A 20,138-nucleotide genomic window follows, 5' to 3' on the forward strand; every position below is an offset into this window, starting at 1 on the left:
TGACCCATTAGAGTTTGTTTGACCACCTCCCTTAGATACCCAGGGTGAAAATTTGTAAAATCAACATTGCTTTCACTTTCCTAAGAATCAAGGATTTATCATTTTGTCCAGGGATTTTTATATGAGAATGATTCTGTGGTCCTAGGCATTGTTTTCATCTTTCACAACTCATAGAATAAGATATTAGAGTTGAATCATATCATCAGGATCATCTAATCTGACCTCTTTGTTTTATGAGGCTCATAGAACTGAAGTGACTTGCCTAAGGTCACATAGTAGCAGAGACTAGAATAGAATCTAAGTTTCTTTCTTTCTTTTTTTTTTAAACCCTCACCTTCCCTCTTAGAGTTAATACTGTGTATTGGCTCCAAGGCAGAAGAGTGGTAAGGGCTAGGCAATGGGGGTCAAGTGACTTGCCCAGGGTCACACAGCTGGGAAGTGTCTTGAGGCCAGATTTGAACCTAGGACCTCCAGTCTCTAGGGCTAGCTCTCAATCCACTGAGCTACCCAGCTGCCCCCTGAATCTGAGTTTCTTGACTGCTTAGGCCAGGACTCTTTCTTCTATATTATCATCTCTTCTCTGGCTAAGAGAAGTGACTCTTTATTGATTTCATTTTATTTCCCAGTAAGGCTAATGGACTGTCCTACTGGGAAAAATTTAATTGTGTGCATCTTTCTCCTCTTTTGGGGCAGGACTAACCTTGAAGCACTACAGAAGAAATTGGAGGAGTTGGAATTGGATGAACAACAGCGTAAGCGTCTGGAGGCTTTCCTCACCCAGAAACAGAAAGTGGGCGAGCTGAAGGATGATGACTTTGAGAAGATTAGTGAACTGGGAGCTGGAAATGGTGGTGTGGTGTTCAAGGTTTCACACAAACCCTCTGGCCTAATCATGGCAAGGAAGGTGAGCTTTGTGGCTTCCTGAGCTGGAAGTGCTTAAAGATTCTCACTCAGTGTGTCATCCCTCCATGAAACCTTTCCTGGCCCTGTGGAAGTGATCCCTCTAAGCCCCCCAAACTGGACTTCACATTCCATTTCTGTTTGGTACTTCCTGTATGTACATAATAATAATACAGAATACACGATAATTGTGTAGGCCATTTCACCCTACTCTGAGCTCTGTATTGGCAGGGACTATGGTTGTTGCTAACTTTTGTACATGAGAAGGAGTAAGCGCAGATATCTGGCTGACTTCAAATCCCTGGCCGTTCCATACATCTTTGATTTTCCTGGAAACTTTTATAATCATATAGGGCAGGGGTTTGGGGTAGGGTTGGATTGAGGTTGATTGGTAATGGAAAAAATACCAGACCAGGAGACAGGTGACCTGGATTTTAGTCATGGCTCTGGTATTAACCACAACACCTTGAGCAAGTGCCTAGAATGTGGTTCTGAACATATGATTAATGTATATTTTGGCCAATTGAATTAGATCTATTCTCTGCTCCCTTTCTTCCTGCCTTTTTGGGCTGGCAGTCTATGTACTATGAAAGAGAGAATTCATTTCACATAGGCATCATTGCCCATGCTAGGAGAAGTCTGATCTAAACAGCTTGCATACTACAACCATATTAATATTCCCTAAAAATTGATGTTGCAATCCCTCACCCCTAACTAAAATTTTTAATACATATTAAAAACACACAAAAAACTAACCACACAGTGAACCCTCATTTTCTCCAGAATAAAGCCTATATTCCTTTGCTTGACATTTGAGAGTCTTATTAATATGGCCCCATTTTTACTATCCAACCATCTCTCACTGCTCCCCAACACACCCTCTACTACAATTAAGCCAGTCTTTTCTTTCTTTTTTAAAATTCAAAGGTATTTTATTTTCCAAGTTATATGTAATAATTTTCAGCATAGGTTTTCCAAAATTATAAGATCCAAACCATTTCCCTCCTTTCCTTCCCTCCCTCCATTTGGAGATGGTGAGCAATTTGATTTGGGCCATACATGTATAATCATGCAAAACACTTCCATGTTGTTACTATTGTAAGAGCACTTGCATACAAAACCAATCCCCCAATAAATAAAACCATAAATACATTGATGCGAAAGGTAGTCTGCTTTGATCAGCATCATCTGATTCCAATAGTTCTTTCTCTGGAGGTAGATAGCATTCCCCATCATAAGTCTTTCAGAATTGTCCCAGAACATTGCGTTGCTGAGAGTAGAAAGTTTTCACAGTTGACCATTGTACCATATTGCTGTTACTGTATACAATGCTCTCCTGGTTCTACTTATTTCTAGGCTAGTCTTCACTATCTCCCAAATATACCATGTTCATTACGGCTTCTTAGCCTTTATTCATGTCTTTCCCTAAGTCAATCCAAGTTCTAACAATCTTTAAAAGTTTCTGTGAATTTCTGTAACACTTAATTTCTATAACATTTATTACTTTTTCTGTTCTTTTGATACCTTAATAGTAAGAGAGACAGTTAGGTAGCAGAGCAGATAGAATGCCTGGAGTTGGGAAGAGCTGGGTTCAAATCTGGATTTAGATATTTCCTAGTTGTATGATCCTGGACAAGTCACTTAACCTTGTTTGCCCAGCCTTATCGCTCTTCTGCCTTAGAACTGTTACTAATATAGAAAATAAGGACTTAAAAAAATAGTAAGAGGCAGCCTAAGATTAACTGTTTCATGTATATGTGTTTTGTCTCTGTAGCTAAACTGAAAACTAATGGAGGGCAGGAACTATATTTTGTATTTCTTCAGTTTCCTTCCCACCACATGCCTAGTAATATGCCACACATAGTAGGTTCTCAGTAATATTTGTTGAATGAGAGTATATTGAATGGATTTACCACAGACTTGAATTTTTTAAGCAAAAGAAGAGGCTGAGGTTAAACGATTCATGCATTTTCTGTAGTTCAGAGTAAAGTCAGTCTGTGGTCCAGAACAAATCCTCACAAAATACTCTTAGTCCAAGAGGAAACTCCATGTAGTCTTTATTAATTGAGAAATATTCACCTTGCCTTATAAAAACCAGTGCAATCCTCAGTCACCTCAAATAAAAACTTCCAGTTCCATGTCTCCCTTAGGAAAGGATGTCCTTCAAGCCCTTCCCTGCCAACTCATCCCCATCTCCATCTGCCCAGGGCCTCAGAATGCAGTAGCACAGCCTAGGTTCCTTTTAGTTGACAGCTCATTTAATCACAAGCATAAGCCTTGGCTTGCTTTGTGTTGCATACCACGTATATTAGTATCTTAAAAGTATGATTGATGTATTGATATTGTATCCTATGTATTCATTTACCAGACGCATGGTCATGTTACTTATTGATTATTGTATTGCCAAATCTTCAGTCCAAAGGACAAAAAGAATTCCTGAGCAGGACATTATTTGCCATAGGGTCCTAGCTCACACCTTGTTAGATCACATTCCTTTCCAAGTCACATGTTTGATTAACCTCCTCCTCTTTTGATTATGTGATTGTCAATTGAGCCAATGTTAAAGCCTATTTCATGTCACATGTTCATTAGTTACCTCCCACTCCACATTCCTGAACTCTCCAATAAAAGTTTGAGGACACATGTGGAGCTCTCTCTCAATTCCATCAGAGGAGCTTGGCAACATGTAGCCCATATTTTTAACTCCTTGTCTCTGAGTCTTTATTCCTGTGTAACTACAGGAGGTTACACTTTGCTTTAGTATTTGGTACTTTGGGTGGGTCTAACATGTTTATGAAAACTTGCTTGTTTTCCTTTTTTCTCCCTTCAGTTTTCTTCCTAATAAATGCTCAATTCAAAAAGTGATTCCAAGTTGCCATTGTTGTTTTTAACAGCTAATTCACCTGGAGATAAAGCCAGCAATTCGGAACCAGATTATACGGGAGCTGCAAGTCCTGCATGAGTGCAACTCCCCATATATTGTAGGGTTTTATGGGGCCTTTTACAGTGATGGAGAGATCAGTATCTGCATGGAGCACATGGTAAGTTTTTTGGCTTTCTGAGTGGAGCCAGGGTGAAAGCTGGCATCAAAGTACTTTGGAGAATTAGCATTAAATTGCTTCTGGTTTCTTTTCTTTCTGTTTTTCACATTATTTCCATTCCCAATTTAGTTATGTTTCTAAAGTTCCATGGGCTAGCATTGTCCCTGGAGAAGAAGTCTGTGACCACACTAGAATGTGGAAGGACCCTCTCTGTCCAAGTTTATAGTTAATTGTTTTGTTTTAATCCTCTCATTATTTTAAATGATTAAGTTATACTGTATAGATTCTTCTAGACATCTGTCAGCTTTTGTTGTTTCCATATGGAATGTAAATTCAGAATGCTCCTTGCTTACCTAGTAGAGAAAGTTTTCTGTGGAAATAGACCCTTAATTCAATAGTCTTTCCCACCTCCATAGTAAGGAAAGCATGTAAGCACTTCTATTTCAATATCATGAAATAAGGGGCAGCTAGGTGGCTCAGTGAATTGAGAGCCAGGTTTAGAGATGGGAGGTTCTGGGTTCAAATGTGACCCCAGACACTTTTAGCTGTGTGACCCTGGGCAAGTCACTTAATGGCAAGTCACTTAATACCCATTGTCTAGCCCTTACTGTTCTTCAGCTTTGGAATAAGACACAGTCTTAATTCTAAGATGGAAGGTAAGTGCTTTAACAACAATAGCATAAAATACCATGAAATGTTGGTTTAAAAAAAAAAATTATCCAATTTGACCATAGACACCCCCCAAAATGTTAGAGGGATTGAGAATCATTTCTTGTTCTTTGGTTTCCTTTTTTTTTTAAACCCTTACCATCTAAGAATTGATTCTAAGTAGTGATTTTAAAGCAGAAGATCCATAACAACTAGGCAATTAGAGTTAAATGCTAAGAAGTGTCCGAATCCAGATTTGAATCCAGGTCTTCTATGTTCTTTTGTATTGGTAACAAAATCTCCAAACCTGGCATGCAAACTTTGGATTTAAATGTGTGAATGGCAGTTGAGGGCCTGGAAACTCAAGTGGGAGGGAAGATGATGTTCTGAAGCCAGGAAAGGCAAGCGCAATCTCCCTTCCCTTTAAACTCTACCAGGAAGCTGGAAGATGTATGGAATAGCAAGGGATCCGGGGCTAGCCAGATCTCTGGGCAGTTGTCCATTTGTGTTTAAATTGAGAGAATTAAGCTTGATTATTCTGCCTCCAAGAGAGCCACTGTATCTACACCTAGGGTTATAACAGTTCTGCTGTACTCATCCCTGTGCAGCCTGTGTGTGGTAGATTAGTTGAAGAAGTCACATTTTAGGATATTGGTTTAAGATGAGAGGGGAATTTCTGGGTCACATGATCATCAAGGTATCAGGCCAAGCACTTTCTCTGGTCCTCACCACCTCTCATGCCTCTTTACTAAGCAACATCTATATAGGAGGTAAAGCAACTTCATATTTCTCTACTCTCCAGCATAACAAAAACACTAATGGAGTAACAGTCTGATGTGCTAACATCAGAAAAGGCTAATTCCCAATTTCTAACTCACTGTAGTTGGTATCCGGGTGAGATGCTGAAGAGGAAACCAGGAAGCATGAGGGGATGGTGATTATTCATGTTAATGTAGAGCAGGGTTCTTAACCTGGGATCCATGCACTTGTTTTTAAAAATTTTCAGTAACTGAAATTCAACATAATTTCCTCTGTAATCCTAGGTGTTTTGTGCATGAAAAAAACTATTCTGATAATAGTTAAGAAACTAGTATGAGCAATGTAAGGTTCCAAGACTCCCAGAGACCCACAAGGAGAGAGTCTAATCACTGCCATAGAAGAGATTGATGGAACCTGAATGCAGATTAAAGGACCCACCATTCTATACATTTCTTCTTTGATGAGTTTTTTTCTTGTATAAGTAATCCATGTCTTCTTTGACATCATGATGAATATGGAAATATGTATACATGATAGCAAATTTAACCTCTATCATATTATCTATGATCTCGGGGAGTGCAGGGAGGAAGGGAGAGAACAAGGATTGAGAAATGTCAGAAAACAGTTATTAAAAATTGTAGGTAAGGGTAGCTAGATGGCTTAGTGGTTAGAGAACCAGGCCTAGAGATAGGAGGGCCTGGGTTCAAATTTGGTCTCAGATACTTATACTTCCTAGCTGTGTGACTCTGGACAAGTCACTTAAACCCCATTGCTTAGCCCTTAGCTCTTTTCTGCCTTAGAACCAGTAATAGTATTGATTCTAAGACAGAAGGTAAGGGTTTAAAAAGAAAAGTTGTATCTAGAAAACAAACTTTGGAGAAAGGATCCTTAGGCTTTTATAACACAAAAAAACAAGAATCACCTCATATAGAGCTTTCAGGTTTACAAAAAGCTTTATATATAGTATCTCATTTACTTCTCATAACAACTCTATGAGAGGTAGGTGCTCTTTTAAATTTCCATTTTACAAATAAGAAAACTGAGACCATGAGAGGGTAAGTGACTCACTTGCCCAGGGTTACCTATCTATTAAGCACTTGAGGGATGATTTGAACTTGGGTCTTCCAGATATCAAGTTTCCTGCCTTATCTACCATTCTACTTAGCTCCCTGAATGGGATATGGTCCCTGCCCTTGTAGGATTTATAGATTAATTGTAGCTTTTTTTATGACTCTAGTTCTCACCAGTCAGTTTTTTCCAGTATTGTGTGATATCGAAATCACTTTAAAAGACTGATATATATTAATTTAAGGTCGCCAAGGAATTCAGCTATGTAATTCCTAAATGAAAACTCAAGTCAGCTGTCAACCTTTTGGAGTTTTTAATTACAAACAGGAAGAAGAAAGGTATGAGAGAGAGAGAGAGAGAGAGAGAGAGAGAGAGAGAGAGAGAGAGAGAGAGAGAGAGAGAGAGAGAGAGAGAGCGAGCGAGCGAGCGCCCGAGAGCGAGCCCAGGACCACCCAGAGGTCTGCCCCCCATTTGCACATGTCTGTTGAAGGTCATATTCTCAAATAATTAAATCTTGATCTTTGCTGCAGCCCTTCCTAAATCCTGTTACTCTGAGAAGGGTGGAGATTGTAAGTTCCAAGACCTGGTTCTGTCATTCTGTCAAGTATCTCTATTGTATCAATTCTAAAATCAATCATGACTCAAAGAACTTCCTGTTCAATGCTTAAGTATAGGTCAAAGCCCTTTCCATTGTTTAGCAAAAGGTTTCTGTCCTAAAGTAGTCTTAAGTAGGGAGGAGAAGGATCCTCCCGCCAAGGGGTTTCACATTCCAATAGAGTTCTTACTATCAGTAGGAAATTTTTTCCAGTATGAAATTTCCCAATGGGGAAATTTCCAACATTCATAAGTCTAAGAAATTTTAAGGTTTACAATTGTGAACTAAGGTATCAGAAGTTTTGCTGAGGTCATGGGACATCCAAACCATAATAACTAGTATGATGATAATAACTAACAGTTTTATAGCACCAACTATATGCCAGGCACTGTGCTAAGAACTTTACAATTATTATCTCATTTGCACTTCTTAACAGTTCTGGGAGATGGTTGAGTAGACTGAGGCAAACAGGTTTTTTATGAACACATGAGGTATTGACCCTATACCTTCTCTTTGAGAATATCATATATAACCTTTATGGAAATCTCATCCCCTCCAGCCTAGAAAAGAAGCCATGTGGGAGAAACATAGTCATCTTCTGCCTTGTCCTCAAAAGTTAGGGATGTGGCCAGGCAGGAAGAACCATAATGGCTCTTACCTGTAATTTTGCCTTAAGTGTTTCCAGACCCTGTTTCTGTTTGCATTCTAAATGTGTTGTTAGAATGACAAGTTGGGTAAGTTTAATAACCTCCTGCTGTATAAAAAGTTTCCTGCCTTTTATTATCTTAAATTTGCTTTTTTCGTATATCTGTGGAGGCTTTGGTTTTTCATGTTTCAGAATTTCACAAACAAGTAAGTACATATTCAATCTTTTATCTCCTACATGATTTTGGAGGCTTTAATCATACTCTACCTACTTCTGTCCTTTCATGTGGAGAATGCAGTGTCTGTCATGGGGTATAAACCTTTCCCATTCATCATTCCAAGAAGCCAGTTGCTTTTTTGGGTATCTGGTTTCTTTGGGATTATAAGTACAAGGTATCCTGCACCAAAGCCCACAGACAGACAACACCTCCTGTATTAGCATACAGATGAGGTTGGTCCTGAGTGATGAGTGGCCAGGAGTGGGATACTAGCAAAGTCTAGGAGGGTTAAGCAGTAGCTCATTCTGATCCAAAAAAATATACAGATGATGAAGTCAAGTTGAATTCTTTGTCATATTTGGGCAGCTAGGCTAGAGGCAAATTATCAGAGTACCCAGGGGTCAGAGAGGCAACAGAATCCAGGATGTCCCCAGGCATGAGAAAGACAGAATGGAAGTAAAGAGGGAGGCTTACTTGTGACTGATAGCCCAAGCAATCCTTCTTCAACCGTAGAAGCTTATATAGCACAGTAGGAAGCTGAGGCTCAGAGATTGTATCTTGTCCCAACTCACACAGATCTTCCTCTTTGGGAGAGCTAGAAATGTGGTCTCTTGCCTCCTTGCCCAAGATTCTTGGTACTGTGTTATATTTTTGATGGCAGATAAAATTTTTATACCTATTGTTCTCTTCTTCCTTCATTTCATTTCATTCTTGCCTTCAAGTAGGAATTCAAACACTGCCACTCAGAATATTTCATCCTTTGAAGTTTCTAGGTTCTCTCTGCACTCTAGAAAAATGCCTAGTGTCTTCACTTTAGAACTCATGTGTAAGTGCTGATTGATTTACCTCAAAAATGAGTTGCAGTAATGCTTCCTAATTTGGATTTTTGGAAAAAGGACAGATAACTCCTGAGCTAGAACTTGGCTAATATTATCTGCAGTGCTACATAGTCCTGCTCAGACGGTAAATCTGGGACTCATCTGTTAAGTAGATAGTTCTGTTGTAAGAATTTTCAAACTAATATTTTCACAAAGTATTTGCTTCTATAGAAAACCTTCACAAAGGCACTATTAACTTAGATTATAATTAGCTGCTAAAAATAAGGATAATTTAGGCAGCTTTATTCTACTCAGCAAGGCCCTTAGCAACAGTGATAGAGAATTGGAAAGGTGGGGAGGTTAGTGTAGTCAGTTCTAGTCAGCTCTTCATTCTCATTGTGACTTATCCAACAGATTTTGCTTTTGACTTTGTTATGACATTGTAACCTCTTCACTTTGAATCATTTCTTTTAGAGGAAGTGAGATGGCCCAGTGGATAGGGTGCTGAGCCTAGAGAAAGGAAGACCCAAGTTTAAATCCTCTCAACTGTAAAATGAGCACAATAATAATAGCACCTATTTCTCTGGGTTATGGTAGGGATGAAATAAGAAAATATCTGTAAAATGCTTATTAATTAATGCAGTGTCTGACACACAGTAGTTACTTAATAAATATTTGTTTCTCTACAAAATTATGGCTATCTAGGGAAAATCTCTCAGAGTAAAACCTCCCTCCAGCTTGGTTGAAATCCAGGCATAGATCCAGGCATAAAACCTCCTTCCAGCTCAGTGGAAATCTAAGAAGGAAGTAATGACAGTTATTGTCAGTTCAAACTCCCACAGATCCTCTCCCAGGGCTTGTATCAAAATTCCCTTCTTTTAGCTAATCCCTAAAATCACTCTAGCCCTAATTTATATTCCTACACTTCCTTATTTCCTTCCTTTTTTTTTAAATCCTTACTTTCTATTTTAGAATCATTATCAGATATCATATATAGCTAAGCAGAAAAGAGGTAAAGACTAGACAATGGGGGTTAAGTGACTTGCTCAGGGTCACATAGCTAGAAGTGTCTGAGGCCACATTTGAATCCAGAACCTCCTCTCTCTCTCTCTCTCTCTCTCTCTCTCTCTCTCTCTCTCTCTCTCCTCTCCCTCTCCCTCTCCCTCTCCCTCTCCCTCTCCCTCTCCCTCTCCCTCTCCCTCTCCCTCTCCCTCTCCCTCTCCCTCTCCCTCTCCCTCTCCCTCTCCCTCTCCCTCTCCCTCTCCCTCTCCCTCTCCCTCTCCCTCTCCCTCTCTCCCCCTTACCTTCTGTCTTGGAGTAATACTGTGTATTGGCTCCTAGGCAGAAGAGTGGTAAGGGCTAGGCAATGGGGGTCAAGTGACTTGCCCAGGGTCACACAGCTGGGAAGTGTCTGAGGCCAGATTTGAACCTAGGACCTCCCATCTTTAGGCCTGGCTCTCAATCCACTGAGCTACCCAGCTGCTGGCTCTCTATTTTCTGAGGTACCTCACTGCCTCCTTTTGTTTTCTTCCTTTCTTGATGATTTTTCTACTCATGAATGAGGCCAGGTGGTTTTGAAACAGGCAGGATGGCCCTGTAGCAAACTCATTCTGTAGAACTAAATTTTCAAGGCCCAGCTCAATTTCTACCCTCTGTTGGAAAACTTCCCCCAAAAGCTTTACTGACTGTGATCTCTTCTTTTGACATTCTTTACATTAATTACTGAAAGCCTTGATATTCATTATCTTTATGAGACATAGAAATATCCTGTCTCTTTTTACATAGTCTTTTTTGTATTTGTTTTTTTTTCCCCCAAGTCTATTCCTTGAGGGATTTGCTATTGTTGCCCCTCTCCCCCTACCTTGCCTCTTAATATTAGAGATGGGATTCAAACCCTTCTTACCTGGCCTCTCCAGTTTATATGCCTGAGACCATGAAGCTCTACCTGTCAGTCTGGTGACTTGCTGAATTTTGAAGTCCAGTTATTTCTGCAATAGGACTCACTAAACAAGCTTGAAAACCTTGAAACTGAATGGTGCCTCTTGTTCTTCTCATGAAGGAAAATCTAGGTTAGAGTAAAATAAGTAGGTATGAGACAAAAGGCAGTTTGTGCGGGGTGTTTTGATCTGGCTTCTTGACTAGGGACCAGCAGCTTGGATTTCCTTGTTTTCTGGAGGGTCCTTGTGTTGGGAGTCCCAAATTTCAAGACCTCTTTGTTGTATGGCATTTGACTGGGTTTTGTGCTTTATTATAACCCTGTAATTTAGCACAGGGTTCTTTATGTATAGGGGGTTCAGTTGTTAATGATAATAACTGACTCAATGGTTGCACTACAGATTTAGGAAAATTCTGTCATCTTTAGGAATTGTCTGTTTCTCAGGATCATTTTAGAAATGGTTATTGTTTGCAATTCATTTGACTTATCATTGTATAATTATTGATTACCTAAAGCCAGGTAAATCTGAATATGTTTATACATTGGCACTGAACATATTAGGGACTTCGACTCAAGTACCCATCAAATTCTCAAACCAAAATGAAAAGGATAGGAAACATTTAATATTTGGCATTTTTCTTTGGAGTTCATTGATTGTAATAAAAGAATACAGATTGCTATCTTCAGTTAGTATTTTAGATGTCAAAGTAATGCAGATCACACCTTCTATGATTTTCAATTAATCATTAGTTATTGATAACTCATGGTAGGCTGAATCATTAATTCTGTGACGAATCATTAGCACTTAACTCTCCTAAAAAGTTGTCTCGAACTACCTTAGCTCAAAGTAATATTTTGCATACTTCAAGCATGTATTATCTATGCTGTTCAGTTAGCAATCTCTTCTTTTTTCATGAAATCTCATTGTCTTAAGCTGCTTAAATCTTGTATTGTAAATTTTTCATTTGTGTAATGAATGTCTTTAATTAGATAGCTTTTTAAAAAAGGAGACGTTTCATGTGCATTTCTCTTTCTATAACAGCTGACCCATTTATCACTCAATACATTTTGTTGGTTGTCTGTTCAATTGAAGAAAACAAGACATTTGTCTTTAACTAAAAGGAGTGTTTGCTTTGCATTTCCTTCAACGTGTCTGAAACACTGTTATTTTATTTTTAGGATGGTGGATCTTTGGATCAGGTCCTTAAGAAAGCTGGAAGAATTCCTGAGCAGATCTTGGGGAAAGTTAGCATTGCTGTAAGTATTTGTCTTCCTTGAAATTTTGCCCAAGGTAATTAATAAAGATGAGGAAGAAAGGAAGAAGTCAACTGAGGGAAAAAAGACTCTAGAAAGGCTTATCATTGGCCTTGCTGAATCAATCTCTCTCTTTCTCTTTTTCTCCCTCACCCTCCCCTCCCTCAGCCATGTGACTTTACTGCTTTTTGTGTTGAGAATACGCTCTCCCCTTTTTTAAACTCTTACGGTTTGTCTTAGAGTGAATACCATGTATTGGTTCCAAGGCAGAAGAGTGGTAAGGGCTAGGCAAGGAGGGTTAAGTGGCTTGTCCAGGGTCACACAGCTAGGAATTGTCTGAGGCCAGGTTTGAACCTGGCTCTCCATCCACTGAGTCACCCAGCTGTCCCCTGAATTCTCTTTCTGAAGAGAACTTACAAATATTCTTTTTTAGGCTGACCATACTTTTAAGAAAAGAAAGAATATGTTTTCTGTACTCTTTCTTCCTTGGGGTAATCTATTCTCATGGCTTTACTTATTACCTTAATTCCTCCCAAATCTATATCTTCATCCTCAGTTTCTCCCCAGGCTGATACTTCCTTTCTCTAAAAACCTGATTTTCTGTCTTGGAATTTATCAGTATCAGTTCCAAGGCAAAAGAGCAGTAAGAGCTAGCAGTGAAATAGTCAGGGAGTGACTGAGGCCACATTTGAACCCAAGACCTCTTGCCTTCAAGCCTGGCTCTCTATCCACTGAGTGACCTAGTTGCCCATCCTTCAGTCTGATATTTCTAGCTGCCTGTTTGATATCTGTATCTGAATGTCAACATGTACCTCAAATCCAACGAACCCTCAAACCTTCTCCCTCTCTCTTCCTCTCCTATAGTTTTATCATCTTAGCTTAATATTGTACTGATGGATATTGTCTCTTGGACAATTTACACAGTGTTATCAAACATATGTTTGTGGATTTTTGTACGTATTTGACCTTTCAATCAAATATCCTTATTTCTTCTCCACTAGGTAATAAAGGGTCTTACATATCTGAGAGAGAAGCATAAGATAATGCACAGAGGTAAGGGCTTACTTTTTTGAAAAAGACATTGTTTTGAATGCTAGTAAAACAGCCTTTTAACTATCTAGGCTTAAAATATAACTTTTTTTACCTTTTCTGTGACTTAAGATAGTTTGTTAGTGTGAATATATTATAACCTTTTTTGGGTGACTGACACCTGTATACTTTCTGGAACATAAAAGAAGTACTGACAGTGGGAGGGGGAGGCTTACCTGTGTTCAGCCCACCTTCTGTCTAGCAGTATAACAGATTTATAAATGCTTAACTGACCGTTTCCTCTTTCTTGAGTGGAAAGGCAGTGAGGAAACCAGGATATTGCCACATACTATTGTGCCACAATATATTGTTTGGGAAATAGCCTCTAGTACTCTGCTCATCAAGTAGGCCAGAGTTATGGGTTCAATCTACGTGTTATCCATAGCTTTGCCTATTTTGTAGTCTAGATTGTATCTCTCCTTCAACTAACCACTTTGCAAATGCATGCCACTGATCAAATGAGGAAAAGGGAGAAAGAGAACATGGATGCTTCAGGGCAAGCAGACTCTCCAATGAAAGAAAAAGAAAGATTTACAAAACACATATTGGCATTTGGTTAGTAGCATATTATGTGCAGAAAACATAATGTTAATTGTGTGGAAACACTAATTTTTCTGAGGTGAAGAGCAGAGGTGAAGCAAAGGAGACTGGAATTTCAATCCTCTTTCAAGGGCTTTGATGCTTTTTCACTTGTATAAGATTAGGTTGTGCCTCATTTTCCCCTTAACCCAAACTCTATTTCACTTAAAGTGATGATGTAATTTTTCTAGATAGGAAAATTATAAAATCTTAGTGTTGAAAAGTACTTTAGAAGTCACTTAGTCCAAACCTTTTGTAAAGCAGGACTTCCCTGTTCAACTTTGCCTTTAAATTGGTCGAGTTTCTTCTTAAAAATTTTAAACCCTTATCTTTTGTCTTAAAATCAACTTGTAAGTGTCAGTTCTAAGGTAGAAGACTGGCAAGAGCTAGGCAATTGGAATTAAGTGACTTGTCCAGGGATACACAGCTAGGAAGTATATGAATCTAGATTTGAACCCTTGTCCTTCCAACTCTACACCTAGTATTCTATCCACTGTCCAGCTTCTTCTTGACAGAGAAACTTAATCAAGGAACTCAATTATTACAGTGAGATATTCCATCTCAAAGGCCTTGTCTCTGTCAAATGGTTTAGTATAAGAAATGGATAAGGGTTTTGTCCATTTATCTTATATTTGATAATATTATATCTATATTGCTTAGCTCCTTTAAAAGGACCAAAGGGCCCTGTTTGTTGTCTGACCTGCAGCTAAAACTTCCCACATGCGTTTTCTCTCCCTATTACAATGTGGCCTCCTTGAATCAGAAATTATGCTACTCTTCAGTTTGATTCCAAAGCTCAGTACTTTGCACATAATAAACACTTAAAAACTTTTCCATTCACACATTCCTTTATTAGTACTCAATAAGCAGAAAATATAGCTAGAAAAGTGGAGAAGTCTGGCTGCAGTGCTTGCAGTGATAGGGAATGAAGAGACTGCAGGATGGAGCATGCTCCTTAAATAGAGGGTATGGGTAGAGCCATCTAATAAGAGGGAGGTGCAGTGGGGAAGGATGACTCTTTCAGGGTGTGAATTTCAGGACTGAAGTGATTTTTCCAGGATGAAGAGGTTTCCAAGCCCATCATTAGGATGGTCTTAAACTGAGTTGAAATTTACCTCTGAATCCCTAGCCCTCCAGAAATCCAAAAAATCCAAACTCTAGTCCCCAAACTTTTACCAAACTCTTACCTTCTGTCGTAGTATAAGTTCTAAGACAGAAGAATGCCAAGGACTAAGGAGTTGAGGTTAAGTGACTTGCACAACCAGCTAGGAAGTGTCTGAGGTCCTCCTGACTCCTGGCCTGGTGCTCTACCACTCACCTAGCTTTATCCACCACCCTCCCTCCCCCATTACTTTTCTCATTGCACATCCCTCTTAACAAATATTTTTAGCATTATACCCCAGTATTTGCCTATTTACTTATTTTTAAATTATATATTTAGTGCTTATGAATAACTAGGTACATGAAACTTATGCAAAAATATGCATTTTAAAATATGAAATAATATTTTTTTTTACTCATCCCAGTAGCAAGAGTTAGAGAAATTCCCTTTCTTTTTAAAATTTATTTAGTCAATTTAGAACATTATTCCTTGGTTACAAGAATCATATTCTTTCCCTCCCTTCCCTCCTCCCCACCCTTCCCATTGCTGACTCGCAATTCCACTGGAATGTGTCCTTGATCGAAACCTATTTCCATGTTGTTGGTGTTTGCATTAGGATGTTCATTTAGAATCTACATCCCCAGCTATATTCCCTCAACCCATGTATTCAAGCAGTTGTATTTCTTGGGTGTTTTTACTCCCACAGTTTTTCCTCTGAATGTGGATCATGTTCTTTCTCATAGATCCCTCCAAGTTGTTCAGGATCATTGCATTGCCATTAATGGAGAAGTCTATTGCATTTGATTGTACCACAGTGTAGCAGTCTCTGTGTATAATGTTCTCCTGGTTCTGCTCCTTTCACTCTGCATCACTTCCTGGAGGTTGTTCTAGACTCCATGGAATTCCTCCACTTTATTATTCCTTTGAGCACAATAGTATTCCATCACCAACATATACCACAGTTTGTTCAGCCATTCCCCAATTGAAGGGCATCCCCTCGTTTTCCAATTTTTGGCCACCACAAAGAGTGCAGCTATGAATATTCTTGTACAAGTCTTTTTCCTTATTATCTCTTTGGGGTACAAACCCAGCAGTGCTATAGCTGTATCAAAGGGTAGACAGTCTTTTATCACCCTTTGGGCATAGTTCCAAATTGCCCTCCAGAATGGTTGGATTAATTCACAACTCCACCAGCAATGAATTAGTGTCCCCACTTTGCCACATCCCCTCCAGCATTCATTACTTTCCACAGCTGTCATGTTAGCCAATCTGCTAGGTGTGAGGTGATACCTCAGAGTTCTTTTGATTTGCATTTCTCTGATTATAAGAGATTTAGAACACTTTTTCATGTGCTTTTTAATAGTTTTGATTTCTTTGACTGAAAATTGCCTATTCATGTCTCTTGCCCATTTATCAATTGGAGAATGGCTTGATTTTTTGTACAATTGATTTAGCTCTTTATAAATTTGAGTAATTAGACCTTTGTCAGAGATTTTTGTTATGATTATTTCCCAATTTGTCACTTCCCTTCTAATTTTGGTTACATTGGTTTTGTTTGTACAAAAATTTTAATTTGATGTAATCAAAATTATTTATTTTACATTTTGTGGCTTTTTCTAAGTCTTGCTTGGTTTTAAAATCTTTCCTTTCCCAAAGGATATGTATAGTTTTAATGTTGTCTGTCAGCTACGGGAAGGGTGGGGTAGGGGAGGGAGGGAAAAAATATGATTCTTGTAACCAAGAAATAATGTTATAAATTGACTAAATAAATTAATTTAAATTTAAAAAAAGAAAATAGTTTTAATGGCTTTTTTGTTCTCATTAAAATATCCTATTTTGGTGAGATCGGTGTGATTAAATAGGTTTCATTATTTTTTAAAATCTTGGTTTGATACTTTGTGATATAGCAATTTGGAGGCCAAATTCTAAGTTCAGTTAGTTTTTAAATTTTATTGTAATCACTGCCATAAATGAAAAGAGATACCATATACAGATATTTAACTTCAAATGGAAAAAACAGTGTTTCATGTGCTATACATTCAAAATGATGATAGTCATTGTTCAGTTCTGTCCACCAGTTACACAAAGGCCTTGTTGAAATTCAGGTAGCAAATTTCCCTCTTTCCCGATGTTAGGCAGTTTCTCCCACAGACTAATTGGAAGGTATTGCATTTTTATAGACTTGGAACTCTTTGGAAGATACTTAAAATAGATTAGAAAATTCTGTCTCCAAGTTTTTAAGTGTACAGATATAAAAGTATTTATAGGTGACACATTTGCATTGTTTTTAGCAACTCAGAGAAGAGTAAGTATCCATTTAATATGAAAATATGTTTTATGTGACTTCATATGGATAATGAGTATCATATTGCTTGCCTTCTCAATGGGTGGGAGAGGCACTACTAGGAACTCAAAAGTTTTACAAATGAATGTTTAAAAAAATGGTAACTATAGGGGGCAGGTAGGTGGCTCAGTGGATTGAGAGCCAGGCCCAGAGAAGGGAAATCATCAGGCCTCAGACACTTCCTATCTGTGTGGCCATGGGCAAGTCACTTAACCCCACTCCCTAGCTCTTATCACTCTTCTGCCTTGGAATCAATATTTAATATCTATTTCTAAGACAGAATTTGAAATGGTGTTTTAAAAAATTGGATATAAGAAAAATCTCTCTGACAATTGAAGCTGAACAGAAGTGGAGTGGGCTGCATTAGGACTTAGTGAATTACTTTTTGGAGATGGGGTTCCTGAGTTAGATAAGGATTGTACCAGATCACCTCAGAAGGTATTTTCCAGCTCATATATTCTATGTTTCCATGGGATCACACCATTGTTCACAGAAGGAAAAAAAATGGTGACTAATATTTCCTTAATTTCCTAGTTGCCTCAGCCTTCATCCTTGATAACTGCAATATAGGAGAGGGGGAAGGCCTAGGATGAATTTCATGGGTTGATAGATGTCTCATTGCCTAACTTATCAAGATCCTTGAATAGCAATGACTCTGTCTCAATTACTGTCAGATCTTGGATTTTCTGCTTAATTAAAATGGGCTGGCCGTATTAGGTTTGACTCAGATTTGCTTTCTTAAACCCTTTTTCATTCCTTGCTTTTGTGTAATATTCTCGTTCAGTTATTCGCTAAAACCTTAACCCATCGTGTAAAAGTTAAATCCTTACTCATAGGGGAAGCCTGTTTGAAGAGATGGGGAGATCTGAGATCATGAAATCACAAGTTTAATGCTTAAAGGGACCTTAGTGGTCATTGAGTTTGGTCTAGGAAACCAAGAAAAAAAGATTTATCTCCCCATGGTTCTTTCAGAGAAAAGGAGGTATAGGGAATATTGTACAAATATTCTTCCCCAATCCATGGAAATTCTTTTTTTTTTAACCCTTACCTTCTGTACAATACCATGTATTGGTTCTAAGGCAGAATAATGATAAGATCTAGGCAATGAGGGTTAAGTGACTTGCCCAAGGTCACACAACTAGGCAGTATCTGAAGTCAAGTTTGAATCCAGGACCTCCCATCTTTGGACCACCTATCTACCCTCCAATCCATGGAAATTCTGACCAAATATTGATTGGTTTCCATCACATTCAGGTTTAGCTATTGGGTTTGCCATGACTGGTTTACAGATCGTTCATATGATTTAGTTGTGTTTGTCAATCCCAAACTAACTTACTAAGATGCATTTTTGAAAACTCATAATTGTTCTTTAAAAAAAAAGCAAGCCTACTCTACAAAGTAAAACAAAACTTTTTTCAAATGCAAAGTGCTATGTTAGCAACTTTTAATACCATGCTGTCCATAAACCTTCCCATGGAAACCAAGAAAATGTTTAGAAGAGATGGTAGGGAATTTTCTTAGTGTTGGGCACCTCAGGCATGTGTTATCAAATGCTTTTGTAGTCTCTGGTTCTCCAAAGACCTTTTTGGTTTTGCTGCAGAAGGTTTTATAATGCCTATTATTCATAAAATATTCTAAACAGAAGTGAAAAGGTCTTGGAGAACCAGAGGTTGCAAAAGCACTTGAATAATATATTCCTGAGCTACATGTCACCGAAAAAATGATTTGTGGGTTTAACAGCAATCAGCAATACATTTTCAGTAGAAAATAAGAACAAAAAGTAGGATATGTGAAACCATGAACTTCTGTTACATAATTCTATTTTATACAACAAACCCAAGACCCTTGCCAACCTCTCCAGCCCATTTCCTAGCCATAATATTGGTAATAGATTGATGGATGTTCTGGGAAGCCATCCAGGTTTTCTGATTTCCAGTCCAGAGCTCCTTCCCTCCTTCATATGTTGTGCCTCCCACCTTCCTTCATCCTTTAGGACTTCCTGAGACAGCACAGACAAGGAGGACAACTTGGAATTAATCAGCAGCTCCTTATTAACTGTGTGCTTGGCACTCAGTAACTTTGCCTAAAAAGACATATTCAGACTCAACAATTATCTGGAAAAAAGTTTGAGAGCTAAAAACTTTCTTTGGTTTCATGCCCCACTTTTCAGTGTGTAGGAATGCTGTGTGTCATTGGCCAATTTTTCCATCTCCAAACTAGCTAGGCCTTTTATTTTCATTGTGAGATAAATATCTGTTGATAACCTTATACTCTCTAGCTCTATATTCTTAGCCAGCTGACATTTACATATTATATATATTTTCTATTTAACACTTTAAAGTTTATAAACACTTAATTTTTTTAACATTATTTTATTTGGTCATTTCCAAACATTATTTACTGGAAACAAAGATCATCTTCTTTTCCTCCCTTCCCCCCTTCCCTCTCCCATAGCCGACGCACGTTTCCACTGGTTATCACATGTGTTCCTGTTTCTAACCCATTTCCATGTTGTTGGTATTTGCACTAGAGTGTTCATTTAGAGTCTCTCCTCAGTCCTATCACCTCCACCACTGTAGTCAGGCAGTTGCTTTTCCTCGTTGTTTTTACTCCCACAGTTTATCCTCTGCTTGTGGATAGTATTTTTTAGATCCCTGCAGATTGTTCAGAGACATTGCATTGTCCCTAGTGGAGGAGTCCATTACCTTCAATTGTACCACAGTGTATCAGTCTCTGTGTACAATGTTCTCCTGGTTCTGCTCCTTTCACTCTGCATCACTTCCTGGAGGTTGTTCCAGTCTCCATGGAATTCCTCCACTTTATTATTTCTTTTAGCACAATAGTATTCCATCACCAACATATACCACAATTTGTTCAGCCATTCCCCAATTGATGGGCATCCTCTCGTTTTCCAATTTTTGGCCACCACAAAGAGTGCAGCTATGAATATTCTTGTACAAGTCTTTTTCCTTATTATCTCTTTGGGGTACAAACCCAGCAGTGCTATAGCTGTATCAAAGGGTAGACAGTCTTTTATCACCCTTTGGGCATAGTTCCAAATTGACCTCCAGAATGGCTGGATCAATTCACAACTCCACCAGCAATGAATTAATGTCCCCACTTTGCCACATCCCCTCCAGCA

At 38.5% G+C, this 20,138-nt stretch overlaps 1 protein-coding gene across 1 annotated transcript in view; it reads left to right on the forward strand.

Moving 5' to 3' along the window:
- Nucleotides 1-20,138, forward strand: part of MAP2K1 (mitogen-activated protein kinase kinase 1) — a 113,540-nt gene that overhangs the window by 54,109 nt on the left and 39,293 nt on the right. Inside the window, exons 2-5 of the mRNA XM_001367196.5 lie at nt 694-904; nt 3,795-3,941; nt 11,808-11,885; nt 12,884-12,935. Of these exons, the coding sequence (XP_001367233.1) occupies nt 694-904; nt 3,795-3,941; nt 11,808-11,885; nt 12,884-12,935 (488 nt within the window). The remainder of the gene's footprint in view (nt 1-693; nt 905-3,794; nt 3,942-11,807; nt 11,886-12,883; nt 12,936-20,138) is intronic.

Source organism: Monodelphis domestica, chromosome 1 (assembly GCF_027887165.1).
Source record: "Monodelphis domestica isolate mMonDom1 chromosome 1, mMonDom1.pri, whole genome shotgun sequence".
Taxonomy (NCBI): Eukaryota; Metazoa; Chordata; class Mammalia; order Didelphimorphia; family Didelphidae; genus Monodelphis; species Monodelphis domestica.